The 23,232-nt window shown below is 45.5% G+C and overlaps 1 protein-coding gene across 2 annotated transcripts; it reads right to left on the reverse strand.

Moving 5' to 3' along the window:
* Nucleotides 1–5,248: 5,248 nt before the first annotated feature.
* Nucleotides 5,249–22,248, reverse strand: LOC119171722 (solute carrier family 22 member 13). 2 transcript variants are annotated; one of them, XM_075892310.1, is made up of 10 exons: nt 22,153–22,248; nt 19,008–19,526; nt 17,943–18,046; nt 16,226–16,380; nt 15,106–15,274; nt 11,299–11,425; nt 10,091–10,191; nt 8,314–8,528; nt 6,972–7,153; nt 5,249–5,961 (listed from the first exon to the last, which is right to left on the reverse strand). In XM_075892310.1, the coding sequence occupies exons 2-10, from the start codon at nt 19,431–19,433 to the stop codon at nt 5,695–5,697; spliced, it is 1,746 nt and encodes a 581-aa protein (XP_075748425.1). In that variant the 5' UTR covers nt 19,434–19,526; nt 22,153–22,248; the 3' UTR covers nt 5,249–5,694. The 2 variants fall into 2 exon arrangements, with proteins under 2 accessions (XP_075748425.1, XP_037278434.2); XM_037422537.2 differs by lacking the exon at nt 22,153–22,248 and adding an exon at nt 20,626–20,781.
* Nucleotides 22,249–23,232: the final 984 nt, after the last annotated feature.

Below are 23,232 nucleotides of genomic sequence, written 5' to 3' on the forward strand. Positions count from 1 at the left end.
ATTGTGTTGGCTTCGCATTTAGATACAACTCTTTCACTTACTTTGTTTATCGTGGATTTTTCTCCGCGTTATCATCGCGAACGACAGATTGCGCGCAATCATCTGGCGTTTGCCCGCAATGCACGCGATATGGCTGTGCCAACAGACAGTGGTAGAGCAGCCCTACTTTCAGCTACGGTTTCTTCAGAGCCATCCACGTGTCATGCTATCTCGGTTTCGAGGCCATTTGCAACGTGCTCGCTTGCTCGAGCCCATATTGCTCTCGATAGTACTTACACGCCCAGACGATAACGAGCAGGAGGGCGTCATTGACTGCGTGCATGTTCATCGGTTTATCATTGATCGTGTACTCAACAAGGGCTGCAGAAATGGTGTCTTTCTCATTCAACTTGACCTTTTTCGCCTCTGTTTCGCCTTGATAGCACTTGTTCTGTACGAGCATACATGTTTGGTGAAGGTGAAAACAAACATTCATTACGTTGTCATAATGAGTAGCCGAATATGTTTAGCGGGCTCGTTTTACGATTTGACGTGCTTTTACGACATGCTCCAGCGAATGAGACGAGGAGAACTGTTTGTACCGTACATGTCACCACTGAAAAATATCACTAATTTATTGCTCTCTCCCGTTTCTTTCTTGTAACCACCATGCTGATGCGGGACGCTCGCACAGCGTCGCACTTGTTCGAAAACCCTGACGAAAACCGGTCCATCGGTCGAAACCGTTGGAAGTACAATTAAGACAACCGCTAATTTGCGTCTCTTCTCTTCCTATGAATGAATGAATAAACTTTATTTCCGTATCCGGCATGTTTGTGGTCTGGGCTAGACCACAACAGGAGGTACCGGGAGGCCTCGTCTCTGTACAGCCTCCCTGGCCTGCTGGATAGCCCGTTTTTGGTCTTGAACCTCCGAGCTGAGCAGCACAAGCCGCCACTGCTCCCGGAGGTCCTCAGGAGAACTTGTTGATACGTTTGGGCATTGCCATAATATATGTTTATAAGACCCCTTTTATGTTACACATAGCTTACATTTATTGTCCGGACATAAGTGTGGGTAGCTCCTGTGGAGGTGCACAGGGTTCGGGTAGCAGTTCCTCTGTAGCTGTCGGTATTCTGAAGCTACTTGTCTGTTTAGACTCGAGTGAAGTGCGGAAAGACGCGCCTTGCTTCTCTGTAGTGTTGCATGTATTCTGTGTAGCTTGTAATTCGGTCTTTGTGTGGTAAGTCGGTGGCGTCAGGGATGATCACCGAGCGCTGTGGTCGTGTTGCGCGGCGGGTCAATTCTCGCGACAACTCATGAGCCAGCTCGTTCGGATTGGATGTATAAGTCTCTGTGTGCGCCGGGAACCATACGAGGTATTTGGGTTCACCTACTTTGTGTAATTCTTGATTATTAACGAGAATTCTGAGGGCTTGTTGTGAAATCCGTCCTTGCGTAAAATTTCTGATGGCTACTTGCGAATCACTCAGTATAAATGAGTGTTTGTTGGAGATGATAGTCATGATAATGGCTACCTCCTCAGCCTCCTATATATTGTTTGTTATGACAGAGCACGCATTAATACATATGCCGGACGTGTCGATCACGACAGCAGTGTGAGCCTTCCGTTCAGGTTATGGGCTATAGCATCTACAAAAAGAGATTTACTGTTCGTGCCGTGTGCTTAGAGCAGTGCTTTTGCTCGGTGTTTTCTGCGGTCCGTGTTGATAATGGGATCCATGTTTTTAGGTATCGGGTTAGAGACGATCTTAGCTCTGATTGTATTGGGGATGTCATGTGTGACACCAAGTAGTGCATGGTACATGATTCCTAATTTGCTCATTAAAAATATTCCTGTTTTAGTTTTAGTGAGCCTTTGAAGCTGTGATATGCGCTGACCTTCTTAAATTTCTTCAAGTATATTTTTACGTAAGGTGAGGTAACTTAAGGGGGTTTTTAATGGGCGCTGAGACCGCGATCACAGTAGATGCAACGTCCGTCTTCCTTTTCTACCCGCGCTTCCCTTGTTTTTCCTGCAAGTGACAGTTCGTATCCTTCCTCCTGTCTAAGACGAAGCCCTCTGGGCGAGTCATTCTTGTACCCTTCTTGCAAACGGCTTCAGGCCGAACCTCCGTCGCACTTATTCACGCACTTGCGTGGTAATCCCTATAGCTTCGAGCTCGGTGAAAATATTACGTACACAAACTGATTACACGTGCGTTAGCGCTTATCAGCGAGCACGGATACGCAACGTTTCTCAGCTGCGGACAAGCGGCAGCGATAAGACCATATTTCGACACCCAATTGCCACTGGTCTGTAGCAACTGAAGGAGAATGATGACGACTTCATTGAATAAACTCACCTGTTTAGCCTCGACGGTGCACCAAACTGGCGTCAGGTATACCATATTTCCCTTCTACCCCACTTGCTCCGCCCTTGTTTAGCCTTGAAAGACGGGACAGCAACGACTCCGTAAAATGGCATAAATATTTAGGAAAGCTTAAAAAAAATAAAGATAGGCCGCTAGGCATGCAGTTCAAAAGCAATGCCCTGGCTCCGATTACCTGTACCGGCAAGATACAGCTGTTATATACTTTCCTCTTGAGGGATAGCGGCAATCTACCTGTCATGATTTGAGAGTGCTTAGCAAACGTGCTCCACCTCATTCTTGTTCTTATAGTTGCTTCAATCTCGTGGTTCGGCTCCGTGGTTATTACCTTCCCCGTTGTGAATAAGGCAATATTTTTTTGTCCGAATAAACAATGAATGAAATGAAAATTTCACCTACCCTGCTTTGCCATGCAGTCTCGTGCATGCCCGTTCGTCGTTGTCTCGCCTCTATATCAAGCCCGATAAACTGACTTCACTTTGTTTTCTACATTTGCGACTGCGCAAGGGGAGATAGCAGCGTGTAGTTCGAAAGCGGGAAATTCTGACTCTCTAAAAGCTTATTGCTGGCGTTTTACGTGTTTTATGAAGAATTAAGCGGCGAGGAAGAGCTAGAAAGAAGTGAAGGAGAAAGATACTATACTGTCTCGCCTTTGACCTTAGTGTGGTTTAGAGGCCTCCTCGATTTAGATGCGCGTTAAATAGTGAAAGCGTGTTTCAATTACTATTCTTATTCACATTGGCGTGCGCAGTGTTCGTATTGAAAAGAGCAGAGCAATACGACGAAGAAGAAAGAAACAACGGGAAGTACACCGACTCGCAGGGCAGACAGAGGGCACTGCAATAAGACTCGCGATAAAAAACATAAAAGAACCAGCAGGACTGATAAACTGAGAGGTTGAGAACCGAGCTTCGGGTATCGCACTATCATTCACCGTCAGAAGAATCAACTCTTAAAACAAAAGAAAAAAAACCATCAAAACGTATACATTCTGTCGAAACCATCTTAACATTCGTAAACCATCAGAACATCGAGAAAAAAAACTATCGAAAAATTCGTACAGAAGAAGATCTGTGCATTACCCACCCTTCAGTGTCACAGACCAAGCCGGCTTATTCTCGGGCTTCTTCAATTAATACTATTTTCCTGTGCACATGGCGGTGACACACATGTGGCGTATTTATGGGCACGTTCTTTCAACCCCCGTTGATGTTTAACGGCATCGCTGCGCACGTGACATCTTCATGCAGGAAATTATGTATTCTTTCCTCTAAACTTCTCAGTTTCTTTTTTTTATTCCTCCTCGCCTTGCAGCGCTGTTCTCAAGATGAATGCCAACCAACTTACCCAAATCTCTGTTCTCGTGTGCAGGTGTCTGCAATAAGGAGAGGGGGAGATGAAGTCTCAACGCAGCGCCAAGGAAGCGCCAAACTTTCGCACCTCTCACCCTTGTGGAGTACGATAGAAAACAAGTTCCGCAATGAATGCGAATACGAAAATGAAGCTATGACGTGCTCCTCACAGCGGTCTGCTGTGGGCCCCTGCCTTTCGGGGAGTAAAAAGGGGGGGGTAAACAGTTCTCTGCGTGGAACACCACGGGTCCTCGGCCGCCATTATTGTCTAAATATGTGCATGGCCATAACCACGTCCATTGGAATACGGAAAAGGTCCTACTGAGTGAAAGTATGCGGCAGAATTGACGCCCCCTTTAGGTGATTAGTGAGTGTGGGAAACTAACCCTATGCCCCCGCCAACCACCCCTCTTCGTACGAATGAATATATGCTTCTTCTGATAGGCGTCCATTCCCTAGCGAGTCCAAAGGGCCACTAGTATCAGCGCTATAGCGCCACCTAACGTCACGAAACGAAAGGCACAGTGATTCGTGGCAAGCACCACCGCCCATTATTGTAACGCTTGTGAAAGAAGCATCGAAGGTGGCCAGAGGCAGATGTGCAATGGCACTATCCTTTAAGGCACTTTTCACCTAAACCTATGTACACTTGCCACCGAAAATTGTTGTTCTACGTGTAGTTTCGCGCGCGGACGCGACCCGCCAGAACCTAGACAGCAAGTGAATGCGCATATACATCGTCCACCATGTCTCTTCGGCATCACAAGAGCAGCAGCGCAGTTGGGGCTTAGAAGAAGGGTGAGACGCCTTTACCGGTACTACGTTGATGCACCTGCCAAGTATATGCATCGTTTACGAACGAGAGGGTGGAGTCGCGCTCGCTACTACACAGAATCGGACTCAATTCAGCTGATTTTGACCGCTCGTTGCAGGTTATTGCGCTGCTGTTGCATTTCGAAAGCTCACTTGCACGGTGCCTATACGCGGTCGCGTGGGCCCAGGCATTCTTTCCACATCGTTATGAATCTAACTATAGGCCTTCACATCCTTAGAGTGTTCTAAACTACCCCCGTAGTTTTGATGATGATGAATACACGATCACTTACGATTTATTACAGCAATACCAACGTGTTTATTCCCGTCGAAGTTAGCGTTCCAACGAGACATTTCTCGTTTAACCAAGAAGCGCTGGCATTCAAGCTTGTTTTATGGCGATGCTGATCGAACAACTCATTTCCTGACCCGTACGGAGTTAAAAGTCATGACCTCTAAGCGACGGTTCGGGCAGGGCACATAAAAGAAACAATTTTAGCGTTAAGGTATGTAAATCAGATGTGCGCTCTTCTATAAAATAGGATCAATACTTAACTCTGCTTGATAATAACAAAACGTTCTCGTCTCTACAGACAAAGAGCTCGGTAACCATTGGGAAAGCCCAGATTGGCCGTGCACTGGCCCCACGCACACGAGCTTCAAAGCAGAACATACAAAAACAAAGGCGGCGGAAGAAGGGGATCCGAGACCTTGTCAGGTTACACGCATGCTTTGACGTCCAACATTTAATGTCGCGTCAATCTAGCAAGATCACTGGAAAGACAGCTGATAAAGTGATAGTCTAGCCAGAAGAACGGTAGGCCCCATTTGCTGTTGCGTGATGGAGATGTGCCTTGGGGGCTCAAACGTGACATGCAGAAAGACACTCATGGTAGAATCGTTCTCACGGGGCGTGGCGCGTATAGTCGTCAATCGTCAAGATCAGATGGTCATTTGACAAGCGGGCAGGCATCGATCGCTGCAAGCGTTCACTCTGAAGTCCACCGAAGTTCGAGGCAAGGTGTGCGAGCACTCACGAACACGCAGCGCTTAAAAGCCACTGCTATTGACTTGCAGCGTCACTGTCATTCCCAGATGTATGCACAGACATCGCATAGACAACGGCTTCGTTCGAACGATGTTGTGGCAGGTGTGGTTCAGTCGGGGCTGACACTGACTGCGGACGCAGCTGAAATGACCGACAGCGAGCGCACCCTACCGGCGGACGGCGACGAGGTTTCCTGCTGTTTTCTCAGCGGTGCGCAGCTGCAGCACGTGTTCTGGCCGTACACGAACGCCTCGCCGTCTTCGAGTGTCTCGGGAAGCCGCTGGTTGAGCGTCTCGGGCATCGGGAACGTCAGCAGTGCCAGTACGAAGGACATGGCGCCCATCAGCAGCAGCGGGATCGGACGTCCGTACATGGCCTGCAGGGAACGTCGAAGGTGGAATGTGTACAGAGCCATGGGCGCCATTTTCGAATTGAGTGAAGTGGTCACGTAACGAAAAACATGATGGCCCCAATGATAGCAAAACGCCCTGACGTTTTGCTATCTTGTTTTTGTTCCATTCTCGACGATGTTTGATTTTGGTGAAATGTGGCAACACACGGTTATTCGTCACAATAACGTCAAAGACTTGATACTGATCTCGATTTCCGTTATAGTACGAAGACGAATCTCCTTTGAATCACCAAAGACTTGTAAAACATGTATAAAGGTCTAGCTCCATAGGCCTTGCGACAGCTTTGAGGCCTGCTGATCGCCGGACCCTCCTGTGTGTCTTAAGAAGACTGGATGATCGACCCTTTACTCTAGAGAAGATCTTAAGTGCGTGGCCTTTTAGTAAATCAGCCTAGAAGGCCACACGAGCCCTTCTACAATTCCTGGGGGCAACATCCGTGCGCGACCGCCAGTGAAACCTGCACTTTGTGAGCGGTGTGTGTGTTATGTGCAATGGGTAGTTCCTCCTCTCTCATTTACTCCCTCATTCCCCTCTCCCTTCATTGTAGGGTAGCAAATTGCACTTAGTATAATTGACATCTCGGATATTCTTTCTCACTCTCTCTCTCTCTCTCTCTCTCTTGAGGCCTGCTCACGCACCATTTAACCCAGCCTGCTGACAATGCACTGGCTTATCTCCACGTCTTTACTTCAGTTCCTTGTACGCTATCGGTCACGCGAGCGGCATAGTGTCGATATCTTGGCAATTGTTAGTTACGCGCCCTCATATTTGGACTTCCCGACGGAATTACAGATTTCCCCCTCTTCACCCCCTAAAAAACAAAAAAATTGTTTTTTAGGGGGTGAAAAAATTCACTCCTAGATACGCAACATTTAGGACAGCAAAGAACTGCGTTTAGTATTGTTTTCTTTCATGAGCAAAGAAGTAGTGGTAGCGCTACACAGGGCCATTACGTTGTCTATACAGTACTTACCAGCTGCGTGACCTGAGAGCTGAGAAATTTTCCCACGGAGCCAAAGGCCTGGCGCAGGGACAGTGCCTGCGACCGGGCTGCCGTCGGGTAAACCTCAGCCGCGTAGAGGTAGCCCACGTTGTAGGCCATGGTCAAGGCAACCCGTGCCAGCATGAACACCGCGGTGCCTAACGCCAGGCTTTCTGCGATGGAACGTGCATTGCGAAAACAAACGTGAACGATGATTCATTATATCACCTGATAGAGAACACGTCAAAAATTCGCAAAAGAAAAAAAATTTTGGAACCTTCGCCCTATAGGCAGAATTGGAGCAAGTGAAGCCAGGCGTGTGCTTGCCTGACGTACTTTTTTTCCTTTGCATTTTGTTCGCATTGCAAAATGCTCACTGCCAATCATTTCATTTCTCCATGCCGGGAATGGGATCTATACGTACGTCCATGTGCTTTGCAGGGTTGACACTTCAGTAATTGTTACAAGTTACCCTCAACCATCATGCATTCATATTCAGGCAACCACGAAATACGACCACTTCGATAAAAGGTCGCATTGAAATATCAGCAACGGATGATCGCCGATAAGCTAACGATCGAGAGGGCAAATGCGCACGTGACCAGCGTACCTGCGATGGCCTCGTCACCGAAATTGGCGAGTTGTGAAAGGTTCGCTTAAATATAGCTTATTCTTGGAAAAGCTTTACGAAAGGCCCATACCGTCGGCTTTCTTTTTTTTTTACTCACGTGATCATGCAATTTACGCTACTTTGAGCTGATTGCTTGATACACTTAATACGACTTCTTTCTGCTTTTCGTAACGAAGCATTCTTACGTCCCGCTAATTTCAAGTTAATTCACTTTATTTACCTTTTAATGACAGTATTAGTGATGTTAGCAATTGGTTATGACGTTTCTTATATGCTCCACCTTACCATCGTACTCTACAGGTACTTGTGTAATCCACTGCGACAACACCAGACACTGGCTAGCAGCTTTGCATATAAACGAATAAAAATTAAATGAGCCTTCCCCGTCATTTGCATGTTAGCTAACCCTATACATGTTGATAAACATTATGAGATCACCCTACAAAGATATAAAAGTATATTGAAACTACAAAGAAAAAGCCCTTCGACACTTTTTGTGACGATTTAGCTAATTTTCAGTTCTTATCACCATTACTCATTGTTTTGCAGGTCGCCATTATCATTAGGGTCGTTCACTCGGCGAGACGTTCAGATGATAAGAAAAGAATAGGTAAATTCCATAGACCTTCACAAATATACTACGCCCCCCCAACATCCACGGTCAGTATACGCCCGAAATGCGGAAATGTTTCCGTACTATACCTTTCGGCACTCCGACGGAACAGATGTAGGCCACGGCCGCTGCCGCATAGGCGGTCATCATAGTTGGCCTCCGCCCCCAGCGGTCAGCCAGAGGAAGCGCCGTGCCCGTGGCCACGATGTCCACCAAGTTTACAGCCGTGGTCATCACGAAGGGACTGTGACTCGCGTTCGCAGCGTACAGTTGTCCAGCCGTGTACACCAGACAGGCGAGGGTCCTGCGCACGGATGCAAACGACGTGTTTTAATTACACATGAATAAGCTTCAAGAGAGAATCACATCGAGGTTTTGAGACAAGGCAACCCCCACCTTCGCACAAACACAGACACTTACTTTTATTAATCATTTTTATCCCTGAAAATGCCTACTGTACAGATTGAGAGGAAATAAAAGAAGCAAGAGACCCGATAGCGAGATCCTCGCTGATCTTGTACGTTGAATAAAATACAGTACAACTTACTGTTTTTCTAAACAAGCATTGCCCCGCCGCAGTGGTCTAGTGGCTAAGGTACTCGGCTGCTGACCCGCAGGTCACAGGATCAATTCCCGGCTGTGGCGGCTGCATTTCCGATGGAGGCGGAAATGTTGTAGGCCCGTGTACTCAGATTTGGGTGCACGTTAAAGAACCCCAGGTAGTCGAAATTTCCGGAGCCCTCCACTACGGCGTCTCTCATAATCATATGGTGGTTTTGGAACGTTAAACCCCACAAATCAATCAATCAAATCAATCTAAACAAGCATTAATTATCTGCGAAGTGCATCAACATGAACATTTTACTCTTTATTTAATGTCTGGCACACACTAAACTATAAGTTAACAACTTGATTCCTGGTATTCTTTGCATATATCTGCGTTTTAAAACGTACAAAATCTACACAAGTGTTAAGTGAATTTGCTAAACGGGGGACCACTGTAATGTCGCTACGGAAGTACAAGCAGCGGAACGCGTGGCTTTTCGCACTGTCAGTGCAACCTATCATCGGTCCACTGGTCCGAGAGTTGGTCTCCAACTCCGACATGCAGAGGCTGCCAGTGGGCGAACTTGTGTTTTCTGTCGACTTCACCACCGGCTCCAGAACCAAGTGTCCGACAAGACTGGCAGATAAGTTTATTTTTTGTTAATATGTCCCGCAAGCCGAACATGGCAAGCTTTTACACCGTGCGCAGGATTGGTGCGAGCTTGATGAGCATTGACACAGGTACGCACGGCAAAAAAATAAAGAATTTATGAAAGAAAACCCTGTCTTCACAGCACACGCTTTGCTGTTTATAAAGGTTATTTCACAGGCGTCCGGGCGATCCGCGCAGGGGAAGGTTCTCTGTGCTATCCATCGTCTGCACTACGCGGCGCGTGCGCGCGGCTATAGGTGAGCAACCACGCCACAATAAAGGAAGGCTTATCGCGAGCAAGTCATGACTCACATAAGAACGCACACGCGGTGTGATAGCGCCAGCCGAAAAAAAAATTCCTTCGCTACGGTTGCATAAACTGAGAGCAAGATTCAGGCACCGACAGCCGCAGCATATGGCAGTTGGACATGCACTGTTGGACTAACGGACATTTGCTAGGCTGCGCCGACTATGCGGAAAGCCTATAGGGAGCCTTCGCCCGTGCGGCACGCAAAGGTTTTTTTCGAAAGCCACGCGTTCCGTTCACATTCGTTTCCATGGCGACAGTACATGTACTTTAAGGAAGAACAAGAATTTGCCCATGAGATGACAGAAGCTGGAGCCCGCCAAGAACCGCATTTGAGGAAGCAGAAAGACAGCTTTCTTACCACACGATGAGTGACAGCACAAAGTTTTTCCGAAGGTTTGGAGTCTTGAGCATGTCTATGGGCGATGCTTTTGTCTTGTGAAACTCGTTTGGAGGAGGAAACTGCAAGGAGTGAGATGTGATGAACATGTGATGATGAGACAGTGAACATTCCTAAAGAACTGACAATAAATTGCCTCAACAGCGCTGTTTACAACTATACCACTTCTCGCGTATACCGGGTTTCGAAAATTACTGACACACCAACCGGTGACAAGCCAGAGTCACAATTAATAACACAGTGTACGATACTGCGTCGATTGTGCAAAATAAATCCACGAAAAAAATATATTTTAATTATTGATCACTAATTCATCATTTCGAAAATCATTGTCAGAGTACTGGAACTCTCATAAGAATGTCTTACAGAATAATTGTACTTTTACGATCACGTGCCTTCTGTTTTCAACAAGCGAGCGAAAAGCGGATGGCAGAGCAGACTATTGTAACGAGAATAGCGCCCCCCCCCCTTCAAAAAATAAATAAGGAAAGTCACATAACGCTTTTCTGCAAGGGCATATCAAGGAATGCGTCAGCGATAAATTGGAATGTTATAGGAAATAAGCCTAGCGAACCCTTCCATCATCTGGCCAAGCAAAACTCAACACAATGCAAGCATATAGCGAAATGCGGCAGCAGGCGAACAGCCGCGGTAAAGCCGCAAGTACATGGTGGTTTTGGGACGTTAAACCCCACATATCAATCAAAGCCGCAAGTACACAGGTATAAGCCATCTGCTAATCCCTGCTGAGACAGGGCGCGTGCGACCACACGCGGCCAAACAAAGTTCGCAGTTCCTGCTGGAGCAAAGCATCTACCCCACCCTCACCCTCCGCCTCTTGGGATGCGCCCACATGTGCCTTTCGCGCAACGAAGACCGGCCGGCGCGTTTGTGTACTCTGCCTGAGTCGTGATTGTCGCTGCCACTCGCAAGTAAAACATATATGCCTAGAGTGTCCACGTAACCGCGCTAGCGCAATAACAATAACAAAGATAAACAGCGTTTCACGCGTGACGTGATCCTACTCCGGTGAAACGGGCAACCAGTGCTTATTCGACTGCCGGTTCAACAATAAAATGTCAATCATATTTCTTGACCTTTATTCCTGATGTTTTGCTCTCCCTACCTGCCGAATACGGACAAGACCACGTTTGGCTTTTAGCGTATACCTGGCATCTCTGCATGAAGTCATCGGACAGTTTCTTGTCATTGATCTTCGCAATGGTGACCAGGATCTTCTTAGAACGCTGTTCCTTGCCCCTAGACACCAGCCACCGTAGAGACTCCGGCACAAACCTGCGAATGTTGAGGCAAACAAGGCACGTTTCAAGGGCAGACCACCCGAGCCATTTCAAAATATGCCTTTTTTTTTTTTTTTTTAACGGCGGAGCTGCCTAAGCTATCGGTAACTTGCGCTCCGTCGTGCAAAACGCCACAGGTGGATATGGCCCACTGAAGTGGAGCAAACTCTGCTACAAAGTACAGCGGGTGCAAGCGTTAAACAGAAACTCTGTTCAGTGAGACGTGTGGAAGAAAGAAAGAAATAACGAGAAAGAGAAAAAAAGAAAGAAAAAAAGAGAGAAAAATAAAAAGAAATAATGTGCATAATTCATGCTATTCAAACATTCATACTATCAATCAGGCAATGGAGAAATGCTCAGAATATAGCCGACCACTATACATAGCCTTCATAGATTACGAGAAGGCGTTTGGTTCAGTAGGAATATCAGCAGTCATCAGTAGACACTGCAGTATCAGTAGACACTGCGGAATCAAAGCGTCGACGAAGCATATATGAACATCCTGGAAAAATCCACAAGGGATCAACTGCTACCACCGTGCTTCATAAAGAAAGCAACAGAATATACCAATCAAGAAGGGTGTAAGGCAGGGGGATACAATCACCCCAATGCTATTTACCGCGTGCTTACAAGATGTTTTCAGAGGCCTAGAATGGGAACAGTTAGGCATAAGAGTTAATGGAGAGCACCTTAGTAACCTGCGCTTCACCGAGGACATTGCATTGCTGAGTAACTCAGGAGACGAATTGCAAGTCATGATCATGGAGTTAGACAAGGAGAGCAGAAAAGTAGGTCTTAAAATTAATCTGCAGAAAACGAAAGTGATGTACAACAACCTCGGAAGAGAACAGCGCTTCGAGAAAGGTAATAGTGAACTTGAAGCTGTAAAACACCATGTCTACTTAGGGCAGGTAATAACCTCGGAGCCGAACCACGAGACTGAAGTAACTAGAAGAATAAGAATGGGGTGGAGTACACTTGGCAAGCACTCTCAAATCATGACAAATAGATTGCCACTATCCCTCAAGAGGAAGGTATATAACAGCTACATCTTGCCGGTATTAGCTACGGAGCAGAAACCTGGAGACTTACAAAGAAGGTTCTGCTTAAATTGAAGACGATGCAGAGAGCAATGGAAAGAAAAATGGTAGGTGTAACCTTAAGAGACAAGAAGAGAGCAGAGTGGATTGGGGAACAAACCGGGGTTAAGGATATCACAGTTGAAATCAAGAAAAGGAAATGGACATGGGCCGGGCATGTAGCACGTAGACAGGATAACCACTGGTCATTAAGGGTACCTAACTAGATTCCTAGAGAAGGCAAGTGGGTTAGGAGGAAGCAGAAGGTTAGGTGGTCATAGGGGATTAAGAAGTTTGCGGGTATAAATTGGCAGCAGCAAGCACAGGACCAAGTTGATTGGCGGAACATGGTAGAGGCCTTTGTCCTGCAGTGGACGTAGTCAGGCTGCTGCTGCTGCTGCTGCTGCCGCTGCTGCTGATGATGATGATGATGCTGATGATGATGATTGGACATAATGACAAAGATTGAAAGAGAGAGAAAAAAAGATAGCAATAGGTAGGGAGAAAGAAATCAAAAGACACAAAGAGAGCGAAAGCAATGGGAAGAAAGAGGGAGAGTGAAAGAAACGAAAAAATATTGAAAATCGAGAAAGAAAAAAACAAGGCCAGTTTTCCTCGAGGTTAAACATGTAAATTTTAACTTTGAATATTATAGCATGAAATTACCATGTTTTACTGTCTTAACATGTTTACCGAGAATCATAACTCTGCACTTACCGATAGGTTTGCTTGCCTACTTTTGTGCGCTTGTCCAATTTAAAAATGTATAATGGTTATACCCGTTCACATTTCTGTATCTTCCTCTTGTACATGGAAATCTTATTTATTTCTCATTGGACCCGCTAATAGTTTGGCTATGGGTCCAATCAGCTTGAGTATTTTTGCATCTGATGCCTGCAAATGAAGGATTATTTGGTTGATTGATTGATTGACTGATTGATTGGAGACGGGAATATAAAAGAAGAAAACATATACAAAGAAAATAGATACAAAAACAGATGAAAAAGAAAGGGATGGTAAAGAAAAACAAATTCTCAAAAAACAAAGAATTCTACCCCACTGCGCTATTATTTCAGGGTTGGTAGTGCGAAGCTGCCGTAATTCTTCTTTTACAGCTTTTTAGTAAGTTTAGAAATTGTTGTATTGCATGAATAAAAGGCTGCCGACTCGTCTCAAGAGTGACTGATTGTTGGGAGACAATAGATAAACGTGCTTTTTACAGCGAAAGCTGTTATGAGATCAACACTGGGGTCACGTGCGTGCTACCACTACCGCTGTCCGCAACCACCATCGAAAGAAAACCCAGTAAATGAAAAATAAAACATCAAAGACACAATGGGATTTGAACGCGGGTATACTGGGTTGCAGCCCAGTATTCTACCATTAAGTCACGCTGGCGCTTGAAACTCCTTTGCCAATCGGCCTTAGGCAGGCTTGATGTCAGGAAAGTAATCGCGTTAATATGAGTAATAAAGCGTTCGATATAGAACAGCAAAAGAACAACCAGACTTCACACGATGCAACTTGCGCACCGAGTGTGTCTTCGAATGCTCCAACCTTTCACAAAAGCTTGACCTTGTTTACCAATTAACTGTGGCGCATATATCCACTGAGCATGATTGTGGAGATTATAAAAGCTTCTGGCATAATTCTTCATTGTCGTCAGCCACAGCACAAACATATTACACAAAGTTCCTCGCAAGTACGCGTCCAGCGGGTACCACGCTTCTCCGAAGAATGACGGGGGATGGCGTGATGAATGTCTGCCTGCTAGACAATGGTTTATGGCGTAGTGGGTACCCTGCAAGTTTGCTTGCAGCAGCTACCCAAAGAGTGTTTAAAAAAAAGGGCTTTGAAAGGCCACTCGTGCAGCTTTCGCTTTGACAGCGTTGCGCGTTCTGCGCAGGCCTGGCGGTGTTTATTTTTTTTTCCTTTATCTAAGTATATTCGGCCCTACACGCACTTTATCTAAGCAGAATGCGGACGAAAAAACGTTACGGGGCCCCTTTAAAAGACCCGTAATAATAATTTATAATATTTGGGGTTTCACGTTCCAAAACCAAGGTATGATTATGAGAGACAATGTAGTGAAGGTTCCGGAAATTTCGATCATCTGGTGTTCTTTAACGTGCAATTACATCGCATAGTACACGGGCCTCTAACAGTTCACCTCCATCGAAATGAGACCACTGGGATCGAACCAGCGACCTTCGGGTAAGCAACCGAGCAACCGCTATATAGCAGCGCGGCGGACAGCAAAATGCATGGGTCAGAGAACTAACCGTTGTTACGGACATATTAGTCGAAATCGATAAGAAATGGGCATGGACATGGCGTGCAGAGCGTATAGGCGAGATAACCGCCTGCCATTAAGAGTTTCATAAGAGACTGGATTCCAAGAGAAGGCAAGCACGCGAAGTGCAGACGAGATTAATACGTTCGCGGGGATAATGTAGCTGCAGAAAACACGGAACCAGGCCGATCGGCAAAACTTTGCCCTTCAGCGGCAAATTTTTGGCCTTTGCCCTTCAGCGGACGCAGTCAGGTGGATGACGATGATGATTGTACTGTACTTGGGGTCAAGTCATACACTCACCAGGAGAAGAACGGGGCCGCCAAAGGTGGTACAGCGCAGACCAAGGTGAGGGTCCTCCAGTCGGCCAACGCGTAAGCCATCCAGGGAAAGGCGGCACCCACAAGAGGATACGAGAACTGGAACGCGCTTAGCACCATCATGCGACGCTCTGGGGCGACGTACTCGACCACTGGAAGGTTGGAATCGAGTGGCCTTGTTATGCAATCGTCAGTGCCGGTGTGGAATACAGAGTACTGACTACGGGGTGTTCAAACGGCCCGTTTTGATCGAAGTGTTTTTGAATACAAACGTTAAAAAGAAATAAAATATGTGCATCCACGAAATATTGCTCGTACAAGTGTCGTTCTACACTGGCAATCTCGGCTGATGTACTCCCTTTATCATTCCAGTTACTATCATGAGTGGTGGACGCGTAAAAGCTGCACCACCAAAAATAAAACTTCATTTCGTGAGAGAGACTTAGTAAATGGAGGACCTTGTTTTAAATGTCACTGTAAATGGTAGATTTTTCCCTGTTTAGTCAGTGTACTAGCGAGAGAGAGACGAGAGCAGAAGTAGTAGTACAGAAACTCTCTGGCAAATTGCCACGCACGGGAAACGTACGTGTCATTTCTGTATAGGAACACACAAAAAAACTACTTTATCTGACCTTGTCTTCACACTTCTCTTGAGTGTTCATAAAGCATACAGCAAAACTTTGACATAGCACTTCATTTCGGTCACTACACCCAACCATTGTCATCAAATCTAGAGTTGACTTATCCGCCAAAACAAACTAGTCTACCACCCCCAAACAAACCAAAACGAAAAGGTTAGCAACCTCTGAGAATCATCCCGTGCCTTGCTCTCTCTCTCTCTCTCTCTCTCTCTCTCTCTCTGTCACACACACTCACTCACTCACTCTCTCTACATTTCCCTCTCTCTCTTCCTCTCTTTCTCTCTCTCGTTACCTCTCTCTCCCTATCTCTCTCTGTCGCTTGCTCTTTTTTTTTTTGCAACCATTAACCATTTCACAGCACAAAGGAATTCAGAGCAAAGAAAGTTTACCGCATTCAACCAGCTAGCTCATTAGTAGGTTCCTCTAATGCAGCAGGACCAAGACGTGCAACACTATACTCACCGAGCACGAAAGGCATGATGCTCACGGCGAGTACGAACAGACCGACCAACACGCGGCTCACCACGAAGTGCAGGAATCCTGTCGTGAAGTACGTGTACAGGCCCGCAGCACCGCACATCACGTTCACGCCGATCATCACGGGGACCCGGCCGATCCTGCAGTCATCACGAACGGAGCATGCGCAATGCTCACAACACAGCTGTACGCATTACTTGTGTGCATACAGTATCACTTCGTGTACCGCACTTATCGTGCGATTCCCTGGAATATAGCAAGCCAGGTGATAAAGCGGCAATCTCTGGCAATTGATTGATTGATATGTGGGGTTTAACGTCCCAAAACCACTATATCATTATGAGAGACGCCGTAGTGGAGGGCTCCGGAAATTTCGACCACCTGGGGTTCTTTAACGTCCACCCAAATCTGAGCAGCACACGGGCCTACAACATTTCCGCCTCCATCGGAAATGCAGCCGCCGCAGCCGGGATTTGAACCCGCGACCTGCGGGTCAGCAACCGAGTACCTTAGCCACTAGACCACCACGGCGGGGAATCTCTGGCAATGTCATTTAAAACTGCCGCATGTCATCCACCCATTTTTCTTCATTCCTTTAAGGCATATGGCTTTAATCTGTGGAGTTAATTTATATATATATATATATATATATATATATATATATATATATATATATATATATATATATATATATATATATATATATATATATATATATATATATATATATATATATATATATATATATATATATATATATATAGTGGGAGTAATAGTTCAATGGGCCAGTTAGTCTTCGTGAAGGTATGGGATATGGCACAACGGGAGCGTTGTCAACAAGGATAAATATATTTATTTCCCGACAGTTTCGGGAGGGGTCCTCCCTTCATCATCAGGGGATGAGTTATACTGACATGAACTTCCAAACTTCGTTGCTGCCGCGTATATATATATATATATATATATATATATATATATATATATATATATATATATATATATATATATATATATATATATATATATATATATATAACTATATATATATATATATATATATATATATATATATACGAGGAATATGGAAATTACAGTGACATTCCGAGCTGGGAATTTCTTCCTTCTCGGGAAATTTTCAGCCGTAATATTGCGCGGAAGTGAGAATGGCGATCTTTGCGATGTTGAAGCGAGTTCCAGGTGTCGTAAGGTTTCTCGATAATTATCAAAACACGGCTTCCTTAATGAGATTTCATCTTCTACAGGCGGTTTATTTATTTGTTTATTTATTTATCCCTGAGACCCGAGCGCATTAAAGAGGGGTGTAACATTGGTAACATAATACAGCTTCGGGATTACGAAACTAAAGAACTCGTTACATTGATCGAGTGAAGTAAAATAAGAAGAGCACACAGTACGAAGACAGCGGAGGAAAAAAAATTGAACATACAAAGCCTACGATCTTTTACAACAAAGAAACGAAATAGAAATAAGTCTGAAAACAATACATCATATATCTGAAAACTAAATAAAAAACATATATTTACTACATGCCACTAAAGTAATGGCGTGATTAAAAGAAAGCTGTGGCGCTTGCAGCATGCAAAGGCTTTTGGAGTGATTTTTCATTAACTCCGCGTGCTACGCTCTACGCCCACATATTTACAACGCATGCACACTTACTTTCATGTCTTCGATCACTTACCTGTCGCTGACGTCACCGCAGATGAGAACGCCGATGGCTGTCGCAACCCAGAATGCTGTGTTAGACACGTATGCCTTCCATGCATTATCGCATACCCAGTTCATCTGCGCCGGCGTTTCATGATAAATGGTGAATTAAGGGGAGGGGGAAGTCACGTGAGCTGTATACCTCAGAATTTTTCCATAAAGTCTTGCATATATTCATTCATGCGTCACATAACATGTTGCTATACAGTTAGTTGGCCTTCAATGTTCACTTGCTTCACACGTTTCAACACCAATATGAAGACACATAAGCCATGGCATAAATTGGCACAGAATTCTATCATTGCATTGACCGTTATGCGAGCACAACAACGGATTGTGTACATTGCCGACACTAGATATCATATAACCTATCTACTGCTTGAAGTGACCTCTGTATACCCGAGAAAAGTAAGAAACTATCGCACATCATCGTCTCATGCTTTTCATAACCCATCAACGAAAGTTAAATGAATAGGCCCATGGTAGCATTGTTTTCAAAAACTCACAGGACGCACGCACATGCGTCCCCTGGAATCACACAGCTCGAACTCCAAATGTTCTTAATAGTTAACTTTATAGCCCAATTCAAGGTCTACGAAAGAGAGAGAGAGAGACTAAGCATAACGAGGAAAGGCAGAGATGTTGCCCATAATATAACTATTACCGGTTTGTTACCCCAAACTGGGGAAAGGGTAAAGAAAGACAGAAAAGAAACAAAGAGTATAATGCCTAAGAGAAAGCGGTAAGTTGAAACACACAACACAGCCGCCACACAAAAAAAACTATGTAGAGGTCGCACATCACGGCTTCTATATAAAACGGCCATGCAGAGACGTTTGAGAAGGTCACAATTCGCAAAGCCGTGAGGCGGTATTCATAATTGAAAAAGAAAACGAGAGAAAGATAAGAAAAAGGTAAGAAGATTTAGCTGTAGCCGAGTCTAGTTGGCTACCGCACGCTGGGACATGGAAAGAGGGCTAAGAGGCAATGGGTTTTGCAAGTTGTACGACAGGGTATACCACCAGGGCAGTGTCCTCACCTCTGAAACCACGCTCGGGTAGAAGTAGGAAAAGTCGTACTCCCATCCAAACTGACACGGCACGACGGCGCGGATGGTGAGGGCCGACGCATTTCTCGTCGACCCCCCGGCGACGTCGAACCACAGGGCCAACGTGGAGTTGGCGTCGTACATGTGACACTGGCTGAACGAGCCGTCGGGCTCCCGCGGCAGCGCCAGGTCCAGCAACAGGTCGGCATCGTCTGCAGTCGCATTGCGCAAACCACCGAGGGCCTCCTGAAGCCAGGGGTCCAGCCGACACCGGTGCGGAGGCACGAGTAGACTGAAGATGTGCCCGAACAGCGGCAACACTCGCAGTGGAGCCACGAAGACGCACAGGTACACGATGAGCAGCCACTGGAAACGGCCGAAGTCGCCTACTTCTCGGAGAGCCTCCTCGAGCAACATGCCTCTCTACATTAGCATTCCTCCCCACGAACCTCTCCACCGTTTCTGCCGACTTCTGGTGGAAGGATGGGCGTCGCGTCTTTGTCGCAGCTTCTGGGAGAAGTGAGAGAGACTCCGCTAAGGTTAATGGCTCACGGAAACGAAACAGAGTTTTTCACAGATTAAGACACTCGTTCATTAGGAAAGGCGCGATACCGGGACCACGAGGTCGCCAACAGGAAGCTCAGACAGTTAACCCGCCCAAGGTTGAGACCCTCGAACCTCAAGCTGAGAGAGCTGAAAGCTGTAACAACTCAATGTTGCATGAGAATCCAAGTATTTCGTTTTTGTCAGCGAGTTACAATCGTTCCTTTAATTCACCTGTTGTCACAATTGGTCATCATCTATAGACCTTTATGGGCAACATGACATTACACGCCCAAGAGGGCGTGTAGTGCCAACCAGGGCTAGACAGTAGAGCTATACAAAGGTATCACGCATCTTTGAGAAACTTTTGAGTATGTGTATTTTTGTATGGAGACACACTTGAAAATTTGATTTGTCTCTCAACACCGAAATACCTTTACGATGTATGTATTCTATGGTGATAATTTGCAGGACGGGAGTATCTTTGTTTTTGGAAATCAGCTGGCGTGTTTCCGAATTGCGAGATCAATACTGGTTTCTGGTAAGACCTATGGTCGACACAGGGAGGACGGCAAAGGGTTCCCAAAATGCGCAAAATGGCTCTCAAGATAGTGGAATGATATCACCCGAGAAAAGGTATCCCCACGATGCAGAGCTTTCCGACCACGAATTCGTTGCTTATCCGCTTTAAGTCGCACTTGCGCTCCGCATCGGTAGAAAGACTTTTCTCGTTCGTGAGCCTTGTATTGAAGAGAAATCAGCGCGAGATTAGAAAAAGGTGACGATTGTCAAGCGCAATTAATCCATCACTCTTCTTAACCAAAAATATATCCTGTGAAAGTATGCGGGTGTCAGATTCAAACACAAGTAGAAATAAGCACGAACATCATGAACATATATCAAGGGTATTAAGACCCCGCCTCATCCCACCCGAAAAACGTACTGATGTGGGCCTATGATTTATAACCTGGCCTACAAGGCACCGATCGTCTGATGCCCATTTGTGCAATGCAAGGTCGCAACGAAAAGACAGTACAACAAAAAGGCACCGTGCCTGCAATCTCACCTCGCGTCTCGTCTTGCGCACTGTATACCTATAGGTTCTTTCAATAGAAAACGAGTGCTCCAGCTTTTCGGATGTCCGTCAGTTAATACAGGGTATGGGTCTCAGTGAAATGATATCAGAAGGTAGCGTTCCTTCGAGACTACCTTGCCTCCCTTTCCAATGCCACTGAACTTTGCTGATTAAACCTGCTGTCATGTTGATGACACCCCTCCCCCCCTCTCTACACCATGTCGTTCTCTCTCTTAATGCATTTATCGCACGAGGTTTTGCACAGTAGTACAACAGGACAATGGTACAGTATCGTAGCAGTGACTGCGACTTTTCGTTATCAAGGCCTACGTCAGCGCGAATTTCTCAGGTATATATGTGCCGGGCACTCCGAAGGCTAAGTTGCGCATTCTAAGGGCGAAGGTATTACCGCGACCTTAATTGCAGTTTTGAGTTTTAGATGTATTCATAATGGTCGGAGAACACTGGAGAGTCAGAAGAGATAACTAAAAAAACACATTAGTAGTCGCTACAGCGCGTGAATGGGCATTGAAGTGATGACGCATCGCGAGAAAAAAGTAAAAACCACCGTTTTTTCAGGCGTTCAACAAGGAAATATATGATGCCCAGGCTCTTTGGAAAAATACGAACCGTTATTGTCCGATACAGCACTAGCGATCAAGCTGCCTCCCCTCCCACCCCCCCTTTTTTATTTAAACGTAATTGGCTGCACATTCCATCCAACTCGCTTCACTTGTGAAGTATTGATCACCTCGAGAATTCAGCCCAGACCATCCCCGAAGAGCTTAGCTTGAATGGAAAAATAACTGTTTCTTGTTGCATACTCCTGAAGGGCAACCAGCTTTCAGTTTGAATTTTAAAAAAGAAAAAAATAATAGCGAGTGTTATTTTCATATACAATAACGCTCGGTTTGTGCGCAGTTTCTTTTTCTCCCTTCCCTCATTCTGCATTTCTGATGGAGGCGGAAATGTCGCATGCCCGTGTACTCAGATTTGGGTGCACGTTAAAGAACCCCATGTGGTCAAAATTTCCGGAGCCCTCCACTACGGCGTCTCTCATTATCAAATAGTGGTTTTGGGACGTTAAACCCCATAAATCAATCAATCAATCCCTTCCCTCATTTTGCGCTCTTCACTTACGCATTTGTTTATCCCCCCTCCCCAGGGCCAGGATCGAAGCATTATAATGGGGGACTGAAGTGGGGAAGTAAGGGGCTACAATGAGTTTGAATACCACAGTCCATTAACAAACTCTAACCTTACACAAACTATACCTATAACTAGCCCAACAGCAAGCCTTCTAAAACTATCAAAGTGCAAGATGCTTAGGCAAGTAAGTGATCGTTTGTGTTGTGTCCATGGGTACAAAAAAGAAAACCTGTTTTGCTCGCAAAATACGCTACCTATGTGAAACAATGAAAAAAAAACAACAACAACAAGAAAAACAAATCTAAGTTGCATTTTCTGCACCTAAGGAGACGACATAATGCATATGTTACCTGCAAAGTATATACTCACATTATGCCGATTCCAGTAAGTTCTGGGCCAGTGTCACCGCCACACTTGTACGTCCGAGGCCTTTCTCGAGAAGAAACGCCCGTCACACAATTCGCTTATCGCGGTCTCTTTATTAGGTTTACAGCTCCTTCTGGGCAATTTCGCCATTAGCCGGATGCTATGTCATGGAAGGTTCTATGCCTTTTGTTTCTTGCAGGCCCGCGACACGTGAGTGATTGCAATTACAGCCGCAACAATAAAACACGCAAAGTGTTTCGCGTGCCGAAAACTCGAGCAAAGCTCGGGAGGCAGTGTCACTCATCTGGTTGTATAGGACAAACGATACCCGCATGCTACGCTATTTGATAAATCCACATAGTATAGTCTATGCAGGTAAACATAGACGTAAATTATAGGGGGGGGGGTGGATCAGGGAGGTCTGGACCCCCATTAATTGTATTCAGACTGAGGGGGACACGCTTTGCAAGTCCCCTGGCGATAATAGCTTTAGAACGTCCTATAGTTTAGGTAGCGCATTCGACTTTTTTTTTATTAAAGTAAGGCTGACAATATTTTAATGTGTATCTGTGTTCGATACCCCTCAGCTGTGTGAGACTATGAAAATCGTAACAGCCACTTGACAGGTTTTGAATAGAACAACCCTCGATTTACTCGACCATGGACATCGTGCTCCTTTTTAACGCTTTATTTCGAAGCATGATTAAATTGCCGTTAAAATTAAATACGACACGCATCGCAGAAATTAAATGGCCGCCATGGTCTCGATTGTGTCCCCTCTTCTGATCTTTTATAGATTTACGCCACCTCAACTCTACAACATACACTATTAGCTGCAAGAGTTGGTGGCACGCTAAAGCTACTATAAAGCAGCCTTCTGCGACGCTTACGAAAAAAAGATAAAATAAAAAAAACTGGTGTAAGGTCTTCTTTTCTATCTTTTTATGACTCTCGAATGACTGGAAACAGCTTGCGGGTACGCGAACTTGCAATGTGGTGTGTGTGTGCGTGTAAAACGAAAGGAAAAAAACTGGGCAGATCCCACGTACAGTGAGAATCGATGATATGCGAAGCATGAATGAG

This window comes from Rhipicephalus microplus, chromosome 4 (genome assembly GCF_043290135.1).
Source record: "Rhipicephalus microplus isolate Deutch F79 chromosome 4, USDA_Rmic, whole genome shotgun sequence".
NCBI classification, from domain to species: domain Eukaryota; kingdom Metazoa; phylum Arthropoda; class Arachnida; order Ixodida; family Ixodidae; genus Rhipicephalus; species Rhipicephalus microplus.

Bases quoted from the DNA above. Each gene is read 5' to 3' on its own strand.
- LOC119171722 (XM_075892310.1), bottom strand. From the start codon at position 19,433: ATGTTGCTCGAGGAGGCTCTCCGAGAAGTAGGCGACTTCGGCCGTTTC. The intron at 8,529-10,090 runs GTAAGAAAGCTG...ATCCGTGCGCAG, and splicing joins GTGCTGTCACTCATCGTGTG to GACCCTCGCCTGTCTGGTGT. The intron at 5,962-6,971 runs GTAAGTACTGTA...CGTTCCCTGCAG, and splicing joins GCTCTCAGGTCACGCAGCTG to GCCATGTACGGACGTCCGAT.